Below are 18,838 nucleotides of genomic sequence, written 5' to 3'. Positions count from 1 at the left end.
ACTTGGCCTTTCTGTTCCCCCTCAGATGGACACACACACACACACACACACACACACACACACACACACACACAGTCTCCCCCCTATTTCTCTGATGACTCGGTGCATGGGGAGAAGGGAGAAATCAACATGTGGAGCCAGGAAGGGACACTGAGGGACATACACAGGGGAGAGGCAGAGAGAGGCAGAGGGAGAGGGGCAGGGGGTGGGGGGAGGAAAAGGGACACAGACAACTAGGGGGACAGTGACATAGAGACAAGTAGGAAATGTGCTGCTTATCTATTCCGAAAAGGATGGATTTTGAATAAAATACATCTTCCGGGTCTCCTCCCCAGGACTTCACAAACAGAATTTCTGGGAATGGGACCCAGGAGTCTGCATGTAAAGAAAGCTCCTCTGAACGGCAAAGCATGCTCTGAAGTGCATCACAAAAACAAGGTGGGTTGATGGACGGAGAGAGGGCTGGATGGATAATATGCAGGAAAGCAAATATAGCAAAACGCTGACAGAGGAATCCAGCAAGTGGGTAACCCTGTCCACTGTACAATTCTTTCAGCTGTCTGTAGGTTTGAAAATTTTCATAATAAAATGTTGGGATAAAATCCCAAATGATGTGATGATTAGGCAGGTGTGGGACCACCGCTGTAGGGGAAGGCTCCCTCAGGGGACTTTTGGAGGGGCAGTGGCCTGGGGAGCCGCCTCCACACCCCCTTCCGGAGCCGCGGGCCTCTGGCCTGGTCAGTTTCTCAGCAATCCCAGAATGCACAGCAGCACCACGCAGGCCACCGCCCTTTCCCCTGGGTCCTTGAAGGAAGTCCATCTGCTCTGGGTGTGGAGCAGGACGAGGTGGGTCCTCTGAGGCTGGCCTCTGTGGGGCATGGGAGAAATGTGATCGAGTTGGCTGGCAGTGTGGGTTGGGCAGAACTGGGAGAGACGAGGCTAAAAGTTCTCTTGGAAGAATTTGAAGCCAAACTGCTCACAGTGGCCCTTGAGCACCTTGGCCAGGACTAGGGAGCCACAGAAGACCTGCACCTTGCCCTTCCTCTCAGCAGCCACTTTCTGGAGCATCTGGAGCCCACACGGGGTCGGAGAGAGCAGAGGGAGGGGAGTGAGCCTGTGGACCCGCTCAGGGACACACCCAGCTAGAGCTGAAAACATAATGGGTCGGCAGCGATGTCCCTCTGTCCCCATGAGGAACTCCAAGGCACAGGTGCTTAGCTTCAGAGCAAAGGGTCCAACATGCAGCCATTCTTTTGGGGGGCCATTGGCTCAACCCCTAACCTGACCCAGACACCAGGAAGGGGCTGGACCAGAAGGCCCAGGCCCTCCACTCCTGGAGCACGTCTGTGGGGAGACTGCAGTGTTGGGGGACAGGGATAGGGCCCTGTGGGCACGCTGAACCCCAACTGTCTGGACATCCTGCTAGTCCTCCAGCAGGCACGTGCCTCCACTGAAATGTCTCTTTCCTAAAGTCTGACTGTTGCCCCAGCGAAGACCCTTTCCCACCCCAAATTCTGCTTACGGAGGCCATTGTGGAAAGCCCTCCTTGGTGCCCAAGCACCAGTGGTGTCCTGTTCCCTCACTACCTGGGCATGATTATCGCCCACAGATTGAAAAGCAGTACCTTCTGGCACCTCACTCAAATTGCACTCCGATTGGTAAGTACTCAGGGGGAAAAATAATTTAAAAACCAATCTGAGAAATAAAATAGAAAGACCGCAAACTTTTGTGCCTTTGGGCCTCAGTCTTTCCGTTTGTACCAGGAAGGACAGGACCTGCTGCCTCCCCAAGACCCCGTCTACTCAGGCCTTCTGACCCCGGCTCATAGGGAGTCAGGGCTGGGGGGAGGCCTAGGAGGTCAAATTGGCTAAATTCTTCTCTGAACAGTTGAGGAAACCGAGCCCAAAGTTGGAACAAGGGGAGCCAGTCATGGCACCAGTGACCCCGGTTGGACCCTGGATGCTGGCCTCGTGCCCAGTCGCTAGCTGCTTGGCCCTAACCTGCCTAGCCACTGCCTTAGGCTCTCAGCCCCACTGGTCCCTGCAGGCGGCCGGGCTCTCGCTAGCCTTTACCTTGCTCCAGTCAGGCCGCCCAGGCTGGGTGCATGTCTGGAGGCCCTGTGATGGAGTCCTTCGTCTCCTTCTCGGCCAGGAGGTCAAGGGCCATCTGCAGGCTACTGACCTTCATGTCATGCTTGCCCAGTGCAGAGGTCATGTACATATGCAGCTCCAAGAAGGGGCCTGGGTGGTGGGAGGCAAAGGTGGCATGGAGGGGCTCACGCCCACGATAGGCACAGGGCATGATGTCAGCCCCTTGCCCCCAGGGCTCGGAGAGAGACCACGGGTGCTCAGAACTCACACCTTTGGCCCACCAGTGCTTTAGAAAGGAACGCTGGCACACTGATGGGGCGGAGTGGGCTCTGCGCCAGGCGCACACAGCGACTATATCCACTGTCTGGCCTGCACTATTGCTACTACAGGTATTGCTACTACCACTGTTACTACTATTGCTACTACTGCTACTACTACTATTGCTACTACCACTATTACTACTACTGCTACTATGACTATTGCTACTACCACTATTACTACTGCTACTACTACTACTGCTGCTACTACAGCTACTACTACTATTGCTACTACTGCTACACTACCATTACTACTTCTACTGCTACTACAGCTACTGCTACTACTACTATTGCTACTACAGGTATTGCTACTACTGCTATTACTACTACTGCTACTACTACTACGATTGCTACTATAGCTACTACTACAACTACTATTGCTGCTACTACCACTGCTACTACTATTGCCACTATTACAGGTACTACTGCTGCTGCTTACTTTCCTGAGCAGTTATTAAGCTCCAATCACTGCTCTAGGTGCTGCACAGATGAGTTCATTGAATCCTCATGACAACCCTATGAGGTGGGTACTGTTACATCCCTATTTTTCACATAAGGAAATCGAAGCAAAGCAGTTCAATAATGTCCCCAAGTTTTGATAGCTATTATGGTATAGAATAAAGATTCAAACTCAAACAGAATGTTTGAAGCTTAAGCTGTAGAAATTAAAAGCAGGAAGCCATACATTCTTGAACTCAAACCTTGGTAAATAATTAAAGTTGAAACCAGAAGTCACGGGTTTCTGTTGCAGTTAATGAAAAACCCTGGAAGAAATTTGAGGTAATAAAGTTGTTGACTCAAGTGGCCTTGAGAAGGCAAAGCACCAGGTTTGTTGTTATCCTTTGTTTACACAGATTAGGAAGAAACAAATAGCAAATATTTATATACCAGCGACCAGGAAATTTAAATGAAATCTAAACTTCCCCCCTAGCTTGTCATCATAAAATTGTGTTTCTAATAAATTAATATACATAAAAGCATTGAGAACGAAGTTGAAGCTCTATAAACATTTGCTATAATTGTTATTTACAAGAAAGGGTGAGGAGCTTTATTGCAACATTCTAAAGTTTACCAATTCTGTGTCAAACACTGTTGACTTGTGCTTTAGGGCTTTGAACGTTTGTTATAATAAACTACATCTGTTTGAATGTTTCTTATAAAAAACTGCATTTAAGGGGCGCCTGGGTGGCTCAGTCGTTAAGCGTCTGCCTTCGGCTCAGGTCATGATCCCAGGGTCCTGGGATCGAGCCCCGCATCGGGCTCCCTGCTCGGCGGGGAGCCTGCTCCTCCCTCTCCCACTCCCCCTGCTTGTGTTCCATCTCTCACTGTCTCTCTCTCTGTGTCAAATAAATAAATAAAATCTTAAGAAAAAAAACCCACGTTTGATTACTTGAACTTATAAACTATTTATCATAGGAATTTTAATTCACTTATGGCAGCCTTAGTATAATTAAAACAGCCAAAGAAGATCTGGTTCCATTGAATTCAACCAGTATAAAACCTCCCCACCAATTCTCCAAAGTTATTCCTCCTCATATTACTATTCCATAAGTAAAACAAAACAATGATTCTAACAGATTAACTTTAAAACACAGGATAAAAACCTCAGTATTCCATAAAGATGTCTTGTGAAGACTCCGATGAACCCAGAGAAACACGCTATCGCATAGACTAAGCCTTGGCTTAGCACAAAATGTAGGCAGCAACCTTTAGGGGTGGGCAGGGGGAGACCGTGGGGCTGGAGGAGGACATTCACAACATTCATATAAAAGAAGGGACCAAACAGGAAAATAATTCGTACATGCTAAGTTGTTTAACCTGTACCTTAGACCATTCTGTACCCTTGTCGACTGCCACCTCATCTGGAAAAATACTGAGCATTCACCCCACAATCAATACCTATGCTTCCTCACCTGTTCATCTCCACTAGCAGATTATGTACATTAAAAATTTATGTCGGAGGGGCGCCTGGGTGGCTCAGTCGGTTGAGTGTCCAACTCTTGGTTTTGGCTCATGTCGTGATCTCAGGGTCGTGAGATCGAGCCCTGTGTCGGGCTCCATGCTCAGCGGGGCGTCTGCTTGAGAGTCTCTCCCTGTGCCCCTTTCACATGCACATGATATGCAGACCAGCCTGGGCACCTCCTGGGCTCTGGAGGAAATGAGAGGCGAGCCCAGCCTGGGAGAGCAAAGGGGCAAGGGGCCGCCCCTCCGGACACAGGAGCTGGAGCAAACAAGCACCGGTCGGGGAGGCCGAGCCATGGACCCAGCTGATGCCAGGCCTGGTGGTGAGCAGCAGTTCCCAGAACAGGAAGGCGCTGGCCTCGGACTGAGCCTGGAGCGCTGGAGACGAGCACAAGGCAAGCTCTTCCCTCTCCACTGTTCCTTCAGAGGCCCCACCCCTCCCCGTCAGATACCCACACGGGTAGAGACTTCCATCCAGACTGCTGGCTGATGCAGGACACCCCTTCCCCACCCACTGGGCCTATAGGACACACAGCTCACAACGTGGGCCACAGTGTGCACAAGGGAGAGCACAACCACCACGTAGCCCATGAGCTGGTGGAACTGGATGTTCCAGTCCAGCAGCAGGATCTGAGCCAGCCAGGTGGCCTGTGGCCATGTCAGGCAGCACCTGAACATCAGCACCTGGCTGGACACAGCAGCAGCAGAGAGCGCCCACCTGGTTCTCTCTTTCTCGGCCCACTCTCCTTTCCCCAGCAGCTGTCTCCCCGCCTCCCTCTGAGCGGGCTGTGCCCCCCTCCAAGGGGCCCCTTCACCATCTCCCCTGCCCCCAAGCCTTCGCTGCTCCCCTAGGTCCACAGCCGAGATGTGCAAAGCAGGGTCTCCGGAATTGGGGCAGGAAGAGAAAATGTTACAGAATGACTGCTGGTATTACTTTTGCCTAAACACATGAGAAGCACAGAAGCTTTTGCTAACATTTAATATCCGTGTTGACACGGTGCCCTCATTTAGTCTGTATGTCAGACAGGCACGTGTTATGTCTAGTTCTCAAGGTGTCCTGGAGGAAGACCGGGTTTTCCAAAGGGGCTTTGGAGGAGGGCTCCCTCCTTGCTCATTTGCTTTCAGTATATGTGTGCCCAGATACATAGACTTGCAGATGACATTTGTCTGGTTTTAACCAAGTTAAACTACCTCTCACAGAAAAGACAAGATTTCCTGTGAAGAAAGTGCTGATTGAAAACAGTGTTAATAAAGCAAGTGACCAAGCAAATGAGTTATGGGTCTCCGACTCTTGGTATGTAGCCAGTTCTGAGGATAAAAATAAAACCCACATAAGAGGCTGACATTATCAAGAAGAGTATCTGAACTAAAGATGTACATCCCTGACCGTTCAGGATGACTCTTGCCTTATAGGGTGCTATAATGATAACAGGGCATGTATATCATTATAAGTAAATGAGCACATATTGGGTCATTGGAAGGGTTTTTCATTTTCTGTTTCTGTTTTGTTTTAATTGTAGCAGCGCACAATCAAACACGCTTGGAGACCTCACTCCCTGGCCCGGAGCATCTGTTCTGACTCATCAGCCTGGCATTCAAGGGCTTCTACTGTGTTCTCTGTCTGCTGGGAGTCCCGCATGGGAGTCACGCCACCTGCCCTGGGGCCACCACAGGTTGTTGTGAACAGCAAATGGAAAGGGCTTAGCACGGTGACTGTGCATAGTTAAGTGCGCAAAATTGCCGGCTGTGTTTTACAGGCTGTGTGACTATGGACAAGTCACTGCCCCTCTCTGGGCCTCAGTGTCCACCGAGTATTGATCGACGCAGCTGATGTCTGAGGTACCCTTCTGCCCTGGCACTCCGGGAGTCCACGTGTGGGTCCCTTCGGCTATGAGGAACCTGCGTCAGCATCCCGCCACCCCCCCACCCCCGCCCGCTTCCCAGCATCGTGCCCGCGGAGTCCTACCGCGATGAAGCTACAGTCGACGTTGAGGCACTGGCGCAGCCTTTGGCCACCATGACGCAGGGGCCGGGGGCCCGGTGCGCACTGGCCACCAGCGCGAAGAGCAACACGTGGAGGCCCGCGTCGGCGGCCAGACAGAGCAGGTGGCTGCGGTGGTTGGACCAATAGGCGGAGGTCAGAGGGCGGGCACGGTGCCGGCGCGGCTGGGCGGCGGGGGGCAGGGGGCATCAGCCTGTGGGTAGCGCTGCGAGAGAGGGGCTCTGCTCAGAGGCACGGGCCAGGTGGGCTGCCGAGGGGGCAATCCGCTTGGGGTGTGGCGGGCAGCACCCGAGTGGGAACCTAGAGACCCCACGCCCACCGTAACCCACCAACTTTCAGGAGCCTCGGGGCAAGCGGCCGGCTTCCCTTTCTAGAAGGAAACAGAGAGGTCAAGCAACTTGCTCAGAGTCATACAGCTAGGCAAGGCCAAGATGGAACTCCCATCTGTCTGATGACATAATCACGGCTGTTTCTATTACTTCCCTTACTTACCAACTGTAGGGGGGGAGGGAAAGGCAATCGAAAAGGATGGAAAAACCTGAGATGTGTTGTGGTAAATAACCCACAAGTAAGCTAATACACAAAAAGAATAAACTACAAAAGCGGGCCTTTTCAGAGCTTGGAGTCAGACAAACTTGGGTGTGTCGTTACACCCCGTCTATTTTATTTTCCTCCATAGCTCTGTTCAATTTAGCACTTCTCTAGTTTATGCATTTGTTTATTGGCATAAATTACTTATAAATTAACAGTGCCTCCTGCTCGACCAAGTTGAATAAATGTCTGCCTCTGCTAATTATTTGTGTGATCCTAGGTAAGTTACTTGGGGTGAGGTAACTAATTTCCTTTTGCGCGTTGCTATAAAATGCACTGGTATATTTGTAAAAATGCCCAGCCCACTGTAGGTGCTTAGCACTGTGAAGTTGATTCTGAAAAGACACTGTAAAGCGGAGACATGACCATAGCTCCCCGCAGAACAGACCTTTGTCCCCTATGAGAAAGCGGGCGAGGCCGGGGGCGGGGTTGAGGGATCCTCGGAGCTTACCCGCCACTCTGCGCACCTGGAATCTAACCTCTACACGGTTGGTGCCCACGCCAGAGACAGGGCCGCACCTGATGGTCAGGTTCTCCATGACCCCGGGGAAGCGCTGTAGCTCGGTTCCGAAGGGGGTCGAAGGTGCTGGCGCGGTTGCAGTCCTTGTTGGCCGACTCCAAGAGCTCCAGTAGCTGGTCCAGCTTCTCGTCCGGCCGCGAGATGGCGCTCTCGCACACGCACGACTGCTGCACGGTGCGCAGCTCATCCACGATGGAGCCGCTGCCTGTCCCAAGTGGGGATGAAGCCGAGTGGGGGCCTTCCCCGGACCCCACTCTCTACCTGCAGATTCCGCCGTGCCCAACCATTTCATGGAGTGGTGAACTTTCCCTATTCGCCCACCTCCAGTTTTCTGCCAACCAAGTCCCTTTCGGGGTATAGACCAGGCAATCAAAGTACATAATATCCCCAGCTCAGAAACCTTCCATGGCTCCCTACTGCCCAGCTCAGTGGAGATAAACTCCTCCCCAAGCATAGAGAATCTTAGCTTTAGTACATGCCTTTCTCCAGAATCTGCAGCCTCGTCTCTTAAGTACTGAGCTTCCAAGACCATCTGCACAGAAGATACACTTGCTTGGGGCCCTGGGTGGCTGTATCAGTTAAGCATCTGACTCGTGATTTTGGCTTAGGTCATGATCTTAGGGTTGTGGGATCGAGCCCCTTGTTGGGCCCACGCTGAGCTTGGAACCTGCTTGAGATTCTCTCCCTCCTTCTCCCTCCCCCTCCCTCTGCCCCTCTCCCCACTGGAGCTCGCTCTCTCTCCAAAAAAAAAAGGGGGGGGGAGTGGGGGAGAAGATACACTTGCTTAATCTGTAAGGAGCTACATGCCCAGAGCCTCAATTATCCAGAGGCAAATTGTACAGGGGTTGGTGGTGAGGGAAAGTTCCCTGTTGTTCTCTAACTTGTAGCAGATCTTGCTTTTCCATGTTGTCCTGGGAGGTCAGAGCTGGGCCCCCAAGTCCAGTCATGTGGTCTTACATGAACATGAGTGACTAAAGGTGTGATGGGTCAAGGAAGCCAAATCTACCCATCAAGATGAGATTTGGGCCATTTTTTCTGTGTATTTTTCCACTCTGCATGAGCAGCAGGGCCCATGATTAATGAGCTCTTGGCCTGATTTGGATGTAGACACACATAAGGTAGCTTCATGTTTCTGCCCCTTACTAACTGTGATGATGGGCTGTAAGTCCTTCAGAGTGGCAAACCTTACTTTGCTCATCTATAAAATGGGGATAATTCCCCCCTTTCAGAACTGGCTCAAGGATAACAATTATAAAGCACTTACTGCAGTATCTGGAAGAAGGTAGCTGCATATAAATGGAAAGCCTTATTGGTATTTTGATCATCATAAAAGCCCAAGCCAAAGTCTGTAATCACATGACAGTGCAGAATCTAAGGTACCACTCTCCAGTCACGCCTCCTGTCCTTCAGCATTCCCAGTCAAGAGCCACCATGCAACAGGTTTCTAACTGCATCGAGAGTCCCTCCCCTGCTGCCTTCACACCCTCTCATCCATCCGGCTTTATTCTCTCCTTGGCTAGTTTCAAATCCAGGGTCCCCCTTCGCTATTATCCTCATACACACATTCCTCTTCCTTGGCTTGCTGTCCTCTATTCCAGTGACCTAAACGTATCCCATCCCTGAGTTAATCTAGCCACCTGTTCTTTCCCTTCCTGCACCAGGGCAGCTGATAGAACATTCTTGAAGAAAAGCTTTCAAGAGAGCAGGAAGCTTTGATCCCCAGCCACAGCAAGGCCTTCAACTTGCCTGGCAACTTTCTCCTGCTTCTCTTGTAAGGTCACTCTCCTACTGCCTGCAAGGACCACTTCTCACCTCCATGTGCATCCACTCCCCGCCTGGCTCTCAGAGAAAACAGAAGCCACTGGAAGGGAATGCCCTCTAGTTCCTGCCATAAAACTACAAATCTCCTTCCACCTGCGCTGTTCTGCCTTCCTCCCCACCACTGCCTGCAAGGAGAAGGTGAGTGTGCTCTTTTTCTTGTGACAAACCAGCCTCTCAGGAGTGAGCAAAGTTTGGTGGTCAGGAAGCAGTCAGTAAGGACTGTCCCATGCAGACTGGGGCGGGGTGGTCTGAGAAAGATGTTCAGGAAGCGGGTGTGGCCAACTGCCTGTGTACTAGGGGAAGGGGGCCAATTTGGGGAGTGGGTTCCGGGAATGAGGTCTGGCTAGATTGAGTCAGGTGGAACTGGGAGCTAACGAAACCCCATAGGACAGAGGGCCCTGCCCAGGAGCAGGCCTGCAGCTAGGCTGAGCTTTTCAGGATGCAAATCCAGCCCAGTGACCTCTCTGCTCAACACTCTTCAGTGGCTCCCCGTGGCTAATTGTACTGAGACCAAACCTTGGCCACCAAGGCCTGTCCAGTCTGGCCTCACCCATCATCCCAGTCTCACTGGGTGCCTCTCTCCAACTGGAGTGCTCCTTCCTCTGATGACTCCAGGCACTCAGCGATGCTTGATGCCCCACAGTTGCCAAAGACTTAAAAGCAGGACATTCATAGCAGTGTCATTTTTAATGCAAAAAAAAAAGAAAGAAAGAAAGAAAGAAAGAAAGAAAGAAAGAAAGAAAGAAAGAAAGAAAGAAAAGAACAGATAAGAAAAAAAGTGGTGGGAATGGGAAGACAATGAAATTCTCCATTTTGGTAATGGGGTTTGAATAACCAGTAATAAATAACCGCTAACACTTATAAAGGTGTGGTGGGCACTGTTCTGAGTCTACATAAGCTAACAAATTTAATCCTATCAGCCTCATGAGTGTAGACTGTTATTATAACCATTACTCGCATATGAGAGGTAGAGAAACTGAGGCACAAAGAAGTTAAGTGACTTGCCCCAGGCTCCGTGATTACTAATAAGTGGTGGAGCTGAACTTTGGCAGCCTGACCTCCAGGTCAGAGATCTGAACTCCTAGGCTGTGCTGCACAGGACACAGGGTCACATATGTACAAAGGGTGGGATGGGACATGGTCACAGAAATTGATGCTGTAAACACTGAGTTACCAATTCATACACCCTAGGGTGGCTACTATTGTTTTTTAAAGATTTTATATATTTATTTGAAAGAGAGAGAGAAAACAAGAGAAAGAGCATAACCAGAGGGGGAGGGTCAGAGGAGAAGCAGACGCCCTGCTGAGCAGGGAGCCCAATGTAGGGCTTGATCCCAGGACCCTGGGATCATGACCTGAGCCAAAGGCAGACGTTTAACCGACTCAGTAGGGGGGTACTATTAAAAAAGAGAAACAGAAATAACAAGTCAAATGAGTGATTGGCACAGGATGTGGAGAAACTGGAACCTGTGCGTTGCTGGTGGGAAGGGAAAATGGTATAACCTTGTGGAAGAATACGGCATTCCTTGAATGATTAAAAATAGAACTACCATATGATCCGGTAATTCCACATCTGGGTATTTACCCCAAAGAATGGAAAGCAGGGTTCCAAAGACCCACACTTGTGTTCACAGCAGCATTATCCGCAGTAGTCAGGAGGTGGAAACAACCCAAACGTCCACTGACAGATGGATGGATAAACAAAATGTGGTATCATACAATGAAATATTGTCCAGCCTTAAAAAAAGAACTAAATCCTGTCACATGATACGACATGGTGAACCTTAAAGACATTATGCTAAGTAAAATAAGCCAGATACAAAAGGGCAAGTATTACATGATTCCACTCATATGAGATACCTAGAGTAGTCAAATTCTTAGAGACAGAAAGGAGAGAGTGGTTGCCAGGAGCTGGGGAGGGCAGAATAGGAGCTGGTGTTGAGAACAGGAGCTAGTGTTGAGTGGGTATAGAGTTTCAGTTTGGAAAGATGAAAAAGTTCTGTGGGTGGATGGTGGTGATGGTTGCCCAACAATGTGAATTCACTTAATGCTGTTACACTGACACTTAAAAAAACAGTTAAAGTGGTAAATTTAATGTTATGTATATTTTACTACAGTAAAAATGAGGTTAGAAAGCAATATAGTCTTACACGAACAAGTGTTTACATTGTTTAGCAAGAAAAGGCAGTATGTATGGTGTAATCCCATTTAAAAAAAATGTGTGGGGCTGTGTACAGAGAAACAGAGACAGAGAGATCAATTAGAAGGCAGTATAGAAAACTGTTACGGGTGATTTTGGCTTTCTTCTTTAAACCATTCTGTATTGCCTAAAATGTTCTCTGTGGACATATGTTATCATAATAAGGAAAAAGAAATAAAGCAATTTCTTTTTTCAAACTTTCAAAAGAAGTTCAGGCTTCTGGTGATCGAATCAAGGGCATTTGTCTCCTGGGCCAGAGTGGCCCCTTCTCCCACGTCTCCACAGAAGGGAGGCAGTGGTCAGACAGGGAGATGGGGGGCGGGCACACAGAGGGGGCGAGCCATCAGCCCGGTCTGGAGAAGACAGTCACTGAGGTGGGCGGATCCCTTTGCCCCTCCCACTGAGGCCGCCCCCGCCCGCCCGCCCGTCCCTCCGGAGCCCTTACCATCGACGTACACCTGGAAGAGGAATTTGAGTTTATCCATGGGGTTGCCGTGGATGAGCAGGGTCAGGGCCTCCAGCAGCTCCTGGAGGGTGATGGTGCCGCCTCCATCGGGGTCAAACAGGGTGAAGAATGTCTCGGCAAAGAAGGACTGTGGCCAGAGAAGGGCGGGAGATGGGCACAGTGTAGCCTCGGCGCTTGGGCTTTGAAGGTCCGCAGGGTGTGCGCGCATGCGCTGTGGGGTGGGGGGCCTCACGCAGGCCCCCAGTGCTTGCGCACCGGGTGTGATCGCCCCGCTTGGCCACACCAGGGGGTGGTGTCCCCGGCCCCTCCTGTTGGCCTAGAGCAAGTTTGGACTTCCGTGGAAGAACGGTTCAGATCCCAGCAGTGAAGCTGGGCTTGTGTCCGGGCCTCAGGACCCCTGCTTGCCCCTCACCCTTGGTCATTTGTACAGGCTCTCTGTCCCCTACATGCCCGTCACCCCCATCAGCCTTGCAGTCCAGACCCCTCAACATGCAAATTGCAGGCTCCCCCTGCAGGCTCCTGCCAGGTCCTGTCTCATCCCCCTTGGGATGAACACAAGGGACAAGCGAACCAGGAAGTTCTTAGAGGGTAGATGGCACTTGAGCACCTGGATCGTCCCGGGACTTATTGTTTAGGCTCCTTGCGCTTACACTTCAGGCTGATTCTTAAGCTCCTATTCACTCACTCTATTCATTCATTCATTCACTCATTCATTCATTCATTCATCCATTCATTCAGCAATCATGTCCTGCACAGCCCCGACTTGCCAGGCCTGGTGTTAGGCCCCCAGCACAGAAATTAAGACAGACGGGGTCAGTGCCCCAGATCTGCCGGCCCGGGAGGCTCCCCTCAAGGCAGGGAGAGGGGCCCGCAGGGCTTCATGTCTGACCTAAGAAATCATGAAGAGTTTACAAGCAGGAAGTGGGGACCGAAGTCTGCTGTAGACACTCACCCTTCTTCGGCTCTCCTCTTTCTTTCCTGGATCCCTGGATCCCTTTATCACTCTCTAACATCCGGAGTGGTCTCTATCTTAAGGTATATTACAGCGTCCTGTTAAGAGTGTATTGGGAGGCCTGGGTGGCTCAGTTGGTTAAGCATCTGCCTTCAGCTCAGGTCATCATCACAGGGTCCTGGGATCCAGCCCAAGTCAGACTCCCTGCTCAGCGGGAAGTCAGCTTCTCCCTCCCCCTCCATCCCCCCTGCTCATGCTCTCTCTCTCAAATAAATAAAATCTTCAGAAAAAAAAAAAAAGACTAATGTATTGTTAGGCAGAATGTCTTTTTTTCCTTCCCCATGTTTACTATGGAAGGAGGCATGGCATTTAGAGTTCTTAACAGTATCCCTGCTACCAGCAAGTGAGGGGCCCTCTGATCCGAATAGGGACATGCAAATGCTCATTGGCTCGCCCCTCTCAAGGACACAGGCCACCACCAGATGCCAGCCCATGAAACGTGTGGGGAGAAGTTAACATTTGCAGCCTCACTCCCCCCATATCTCTGCGGATGTCTCCCCTGTTTGTGGGACATGCAGGCTCCTCCAGGAATGGGCAGAGAACTTATGAAATGAGAGCGGGTTTGGAAATGGGGTGGGAGTTTCATGGATATAAATCATTGAGAAGCTTATTTCTTGGAAGGAGACTTACAGACATCATAGCGTCAACTCTGCCCATGAGGCTGGTGGAAAATATGAGGCCAAAAATATTTCTTGAGATCTGGCAAGCTCCTGATACCCAACTTTACATGTTGTTTTGAAGACCCCAGGAGGCACGGCTACCAGAGAGATGGGAGGGCATTAGAAACAGAGACTGAAACGCTCAGATCCTGCTTAGAGGTGGGGCCGGAAGCCCTGAGGAAGCCCCGGGGGCAATCTTTCCCTCCTTGTGAGGTACTGTGTCCCTGAGAGCCAGATTGCTCCTCTGTTATGAACGCAGGGCCCACTTCCGGAGTGGACACTTGCCTCGTTCACATTCAGGGCTGCTTTGAATTCTTGCAGGTTGATCTCCCAGTCTTTTCCCACAATGGTCTCAAACTGGTGTGTCACCCACTGAATCCACGTGGCATCTTCCTCAGTACTCATGGCACTGGAAGAAAAGGAGACAGGTTTATGGGTTTGGGGTGGCCAAGGGCTCCTGGTGGTTCCAGGACGTGTGCCTTTTTCTAACTAGGGCCTCGGCCTTCCATAGGTTGGATCAGCTTTGCCCATGGGAGAGGAGTCTCCCCAAGACTGCTTCTTCTTTACGTCCCTAAGTACCTGTCTCTTTCTTCCATCTGGCATCAGTCAGCCTGGACTCATGGCTCTTTAGGTTTTGGAATGATAGGGTCCCAGTGAGTTGGAGCCCAAATTGTGGGCCTGAATTCAGAGAGTGGCACACTCTGGGAATGCTATTAACATGATGACAATATTCCCCACCTCACATTTACACAGCTCTTCACTGTTTTCCAAATACTTCCCACCCACGACTTTGTTTGGTCTCTGTCACAACCTGGTGGGTCATGATGTTTTATAGGGAGGAAATAGATTCAGAGAAGATGAGTATTTTAGCGAAATTTATTCAGCCAGTGAGAGAGAGAGTGTGTTCAAATCCAAGGCCAGTGTGTTTTCCATCATGCCCCAGAGCCTCCACCCTCTACTTGAACACTTCTAGAACAAGCCACACCAGGACTCAGACCTCGGGTCTTGATTTTCTGGGCCCAGGGCATATTCTATGATGTTCCAAGGGTATCAGCGAACTGACACCCTCCCAGACGAGCTAACTACATAATGACCTGAACAGAGGTTAGTGATAAATGAGGACACCACTTTCTGTGGCATCAGAACCCAACAAACCAAAAATGAAGCTGTGAGTGAGGATTTATAGGATCTATTACCATAAACTTTTCTCTGAGAGAATGACTTTGCCTGTATCCTATGAGTTCAATAGAACATTAAATGATTTAGCTACAATCAGTCCTCATTATTTGTAGATTCCATATTCACGAATTCACCTGTTTGTTGAAACTTGTTAGTAACCCCCAATCCAATACTTGCAGCATTTTCCCAGACACTGTGGACATGAGCAAAGCAGTGATCAGTTTGAGTTGCCTGATGTACAGGTTCCGAGCTAAGGTTGAATAAGGGGACCCTCTGCCTTCTTTTTTTTTTTTTTTTTTAAAGACCCTCTGCCTTCTTGTTTCAGCTCTCATACTGAGAACGAGTGTCCTTTGCATGATCTACTGAGTGCTGCAAGTTTTGAATTTTTGTGCTTTTTGTTGGTTATTTTGCTCTTTATTTTTTTCATTCTTAAAAAAAAGTGGTTGGTTTTTTTTTTTTGAGTGTGGTTGACACACAATGTTATGCTAGTTTCAGGTATATCTGTAATTAGGCTGTGCTCATTGCAAGTGTAGCTACCATCTATTACCAGGCAACACTGTTACCATATCACTGATTATAGTCCCCACGCTGTACCAGTGATTCTGCTGTTTAAAATGGCCGCAGGAGTGGTGTTGAAATGCCGACTAGTGTTCCTGAGCACAAAAAGGCTGTGACATGCCTTACAGGAAAAATATGTGTATTAGGTAAGCTTTGTTCAGACGTGAGTCCTAGTGCCGTTGACCATGAGTTCTATGTTAACAAATCAACAATTTATATTTTTAAAGGAGTCTTTAAAAGAATCACACATAAAACAAGATTATATATTGACTGTTTGATAAAAAACACTTTGTGACTAGATGTTGGCAGGAACCTAACCCTGTATTTTCCTGAGGTGCAAAGGCTCAGAATTCCCTAATTCGTTGTTTGAAATGAATTTAGAGGACATAATTGCCATGAATAATGAGAATCAACTGTATTTATACATAAAAATTAAGAATAAACAAGCTAACTTCCACTTAAGAAACCAGGAAAAAATAATAAAATACACACATCTATCTAGAGATAGACTATTAAATATAAAATCTGAAATTCAGGAACTAGAAAACTAAAAAAGGTCAAAATAATACATTTATTTTTGATAATGGCAATAGTTTCACAGATGTATCCATATTTTAAAAACTCATCAAATTGTTCATTTTAAGTATGCAGTTTATTGTTTATCAATTATGCTCCAATGCAGTGAAAAAAGAAGTTGGGTCTCTGAAAAGTGTACGTAGAAAAGCACAATTAAAGAAAACAAGTGGAAAAAATACAACATTAATATTGAGAAAGGCAATAAAAACAGAGGGGCTACAGACATATGAGCGTCTGCTGCAAATGTTTGGTGAATTCAGGGAAATGAGTTGATTTCAAGAAGATGTAACAATCTTAACGGTCCAAAAATCATTTCAGAAATGAGAAAGGCAGTGAAATGTCAGCCCCAGCTTGTTTTTGTAGCCGAGTCCTATCCAGTCTTCAAAGACTAGGCCCAGTGTCAAACTATCTCCGATGGTTAAAAAAAATAATGGTCAGACTCCCAGTTTATTTGACCAAGCTAGCTTTACCCAATCCCGATGTAGATAGCATGCAAGAAAAGGAAAATTCTAGACAAATGTAACTGGTAGAGATGCAACACTTGAACTAGAATATAACCAAGTTAAATTCTGGAATTTACTTCAAAAAATAATAATCCACATTTATCAGGAAGGACCTCTTCCAGATATACAAGGATAGTTCACTATGAAGAAATCTGTCAACCACCCCCTGCTGTCCAACAGTGCAGAGGTTGGAAGACTAGCAGCCCCCAAGCTGTGATACCTGCCTGTCAGAGACAGGGAGAGCTTGCTAAAATGCCCACTCTGGCTCACCAATTTTGGGGTGGGACCCAGGAATCTGCACATTTAACGAGCACCCTGGATGTTGGCGACCCATGCCGGCTGGTCCACGCTCTCACCTAGAAGTTAAACAGCCCCACTTACTTTACCTCTCGGGACCCACAGGAAGTCATTCCACAAAGAAGAGAGAACTCTGGGAAGTAGGCTGCGTGCAAGTGCTAACCCAGGGAAGGTGGGGATGGGGTATCTGGTGGGCACTTCCCTCTTCTAGGAAATGTTAGTGTTTCGGGCCTGCAGAAGGAGAAGAAATTCTGGGAAGCTGGTGGAGAAGAGGCTGGAACAGCTGGCAGGAAGAAGGGAGGGTGGGATGGGTGGGAAAGAGAAGGTAGCACCAAAGGAGAGAGAACTCCTCAACGAGGAGCTAGGAATCTTCAGATTTCAGAGCTCTGGGGAAACAATGTGCTCAGCAGAGGCCAGAATTTTCCTCAGGAGACCAGGAGTTTAGGTCCAGGCTTGCTTGGCCCTAACTGATCACTGGCCCCACTGCACTCTGGTTTGCTCATCTGCAACACGTTACAAACATCCCTCCAACAGGCGCTGCTATGAGGATCACATGAGATGCTATTTGGGAATGTGCAACTGACAAGCTCTGTACAAATGCTAGATATTGTCATTACTCTGACTAGGCCAATTCCTGATTTTACAGATGTGAAAACGGGCCCAGAGACGTCAGGTGACTTGCCCAAGGTTGCACAGCTTGCTAGTAACCACGCAAGAGGGGAGCACAGGTCTCCTGACTTCTGTCCCAGGCAGACAGTCATCCTTTGTAGCTCCCTCACCAAAGGCAAAGAACTCTTGCCTTTCCCTTGTCGCTGGCATGGAAAGCTAGAGAAATGAGCCACTCACCCTCTGCAGCTTTCAGGGTCTGGCTGGGCTGGGTCTTCTGGCCTGCTCATCCTTTCTCCTGTCTTCTAGACCACAGGTCCCAGAGAGGCTGTGGTCTGTACAGCAGCGTGCGTCGTGAAGCCCACGGTTCACCTCACCCCAGCTCCTCCTCTTCCTGACTCTCCTAAAGAGCTGCTCACACCCACAGCCCCTCAGTCATCCATGTACTGGCTAGTGGCCGACTTGATCCAGAGAAATCCCAACAAGGAGCCTGGTGCAAGGGTGGGGCAAGGATTTCACTGGAAAGATGTTGGCTCTCTTCCATCCGGCTGGATACCTTCCCCTTCCATTTCCCCTCCTTCAAGGAGAGCAGCAGGTAGGAAATCTAGAAATATACTGTGAAAAAAAGATCACCATCAAGTCGGAGCAGGCTCTGCTCAGCCCTTAATGAGCCAAGTGAGACTTCATCAATCCCAGTAACATTGATTACCAACAGAAATGTTGAAGCACTTACTCTGAGCCATGCACTGTTAGGGACTTTACACAGAGTGTTCAATTAAATACAAAACACAGCCCTGTTTGGTGGGTATTATTATTATCACTGCACCAAAGGTGAAAGAGGGGCCCTGAAAGGTGAGTAACATGTCCAGATGGCTTGGCAGGCATTCAGCCATGTTGGGCTGACTTTGGAGACTGCATTTAATGACACGGGGAGCAAAGCTCAGTCCCAACGAATCGAGTAAAATATATTGGACTGGTCCTGTGAAGAGGTTCCCAGTTCAAGGGACCTGGGGAGGGAGGGAAGTCAGTGAGCCCTACTGGCCAAAAATCTAAGAGAAATTATACAGATGCTTAGATAAGGTCACATTGCAACTAAAATTCAAAATGCTTTTTACTTTTTGTCCTGCCTGGCAAGACATCAGCCGAGGCTGATAACCCTGGACATCTGTTGCAGATTTGGACCCCCGACGGGTGATTTTAGATGTCTCTTGCTAATTTCCAAAATGAGGGAAATAATAACTGTTTTGTTTTATCTTAAAGCAGGCAAGTTGGTAGAAGAAATTTCTTCGATTATGTGGCTCCTGGTGGGGTACTTTCAAGGACTCCTTGGATTGTAGTTCTGTCTGGACTCCAGAGTCATCAGGGGCTCACCTGATGCCCCTTTGCTGTCACCCATACTCCTCTGCACACAGGCTCAGCCAGTTCTCACTGAGCTAGTCCCAAGGCAATGTAAGATCTGCAGAACCAGGGTGATCTGGT

The 18,838-nt window shown here is 48.9% G+C and overlaps 1 protein-coding gene across 1 annotated transcript; it reads right to left on the bottom strand.

Moving 5' to 3' along the window:
• Nucleotides 1–939: 939 nt before the first annotated feature.
• NOX5 (NADPH oxidase 5) lies at nt 940–17,649 on the bottom strand. The gene is given in 13 exon segments (XM_025884236.1): nt 940–1,068; nt 2,073–2,117; nt 2,119–2,240; nt 4,622–4,747; nt 4,885–5,053; nt 6,336–6,370; nt 6,373–6,541; nt 6,543–6,576; nt 7,482–7,525; nt 7,527–7,687; nt 11,949–12,096; nt 13,926–14,049; nt 17,600–17,649. Coding segments are annotated over 13 exon segments (1,356 nt in total).
• Between the last annotated feature and the right edge of the window lie 1,189 nt (nt 17,650–18,838).

The sequence above is a fragment of the Callorhinus ursinus genome, unplaced genomic scaffold (genome assembly GCF_003265705.2).
Source record: "Callorhinus ursinus isolate GAN/ISIS: 27379988/994484 unplaced genomic scaffold, GSC_fseal_2.0 scaffold25, whole genome shotgun sequence".
In the NCBI taxonomy this organism is placed as follows: Eukaryota; Metazoa; Chordata; class Mammalia; order Carnivora; family Otariidae; genus Callorhinus; species Callorhinus ursinus.
Note: the sequence above shows the minus strand (reverse complement) of the source record. Positions and strands in the feature narration are given on the sequence as shown.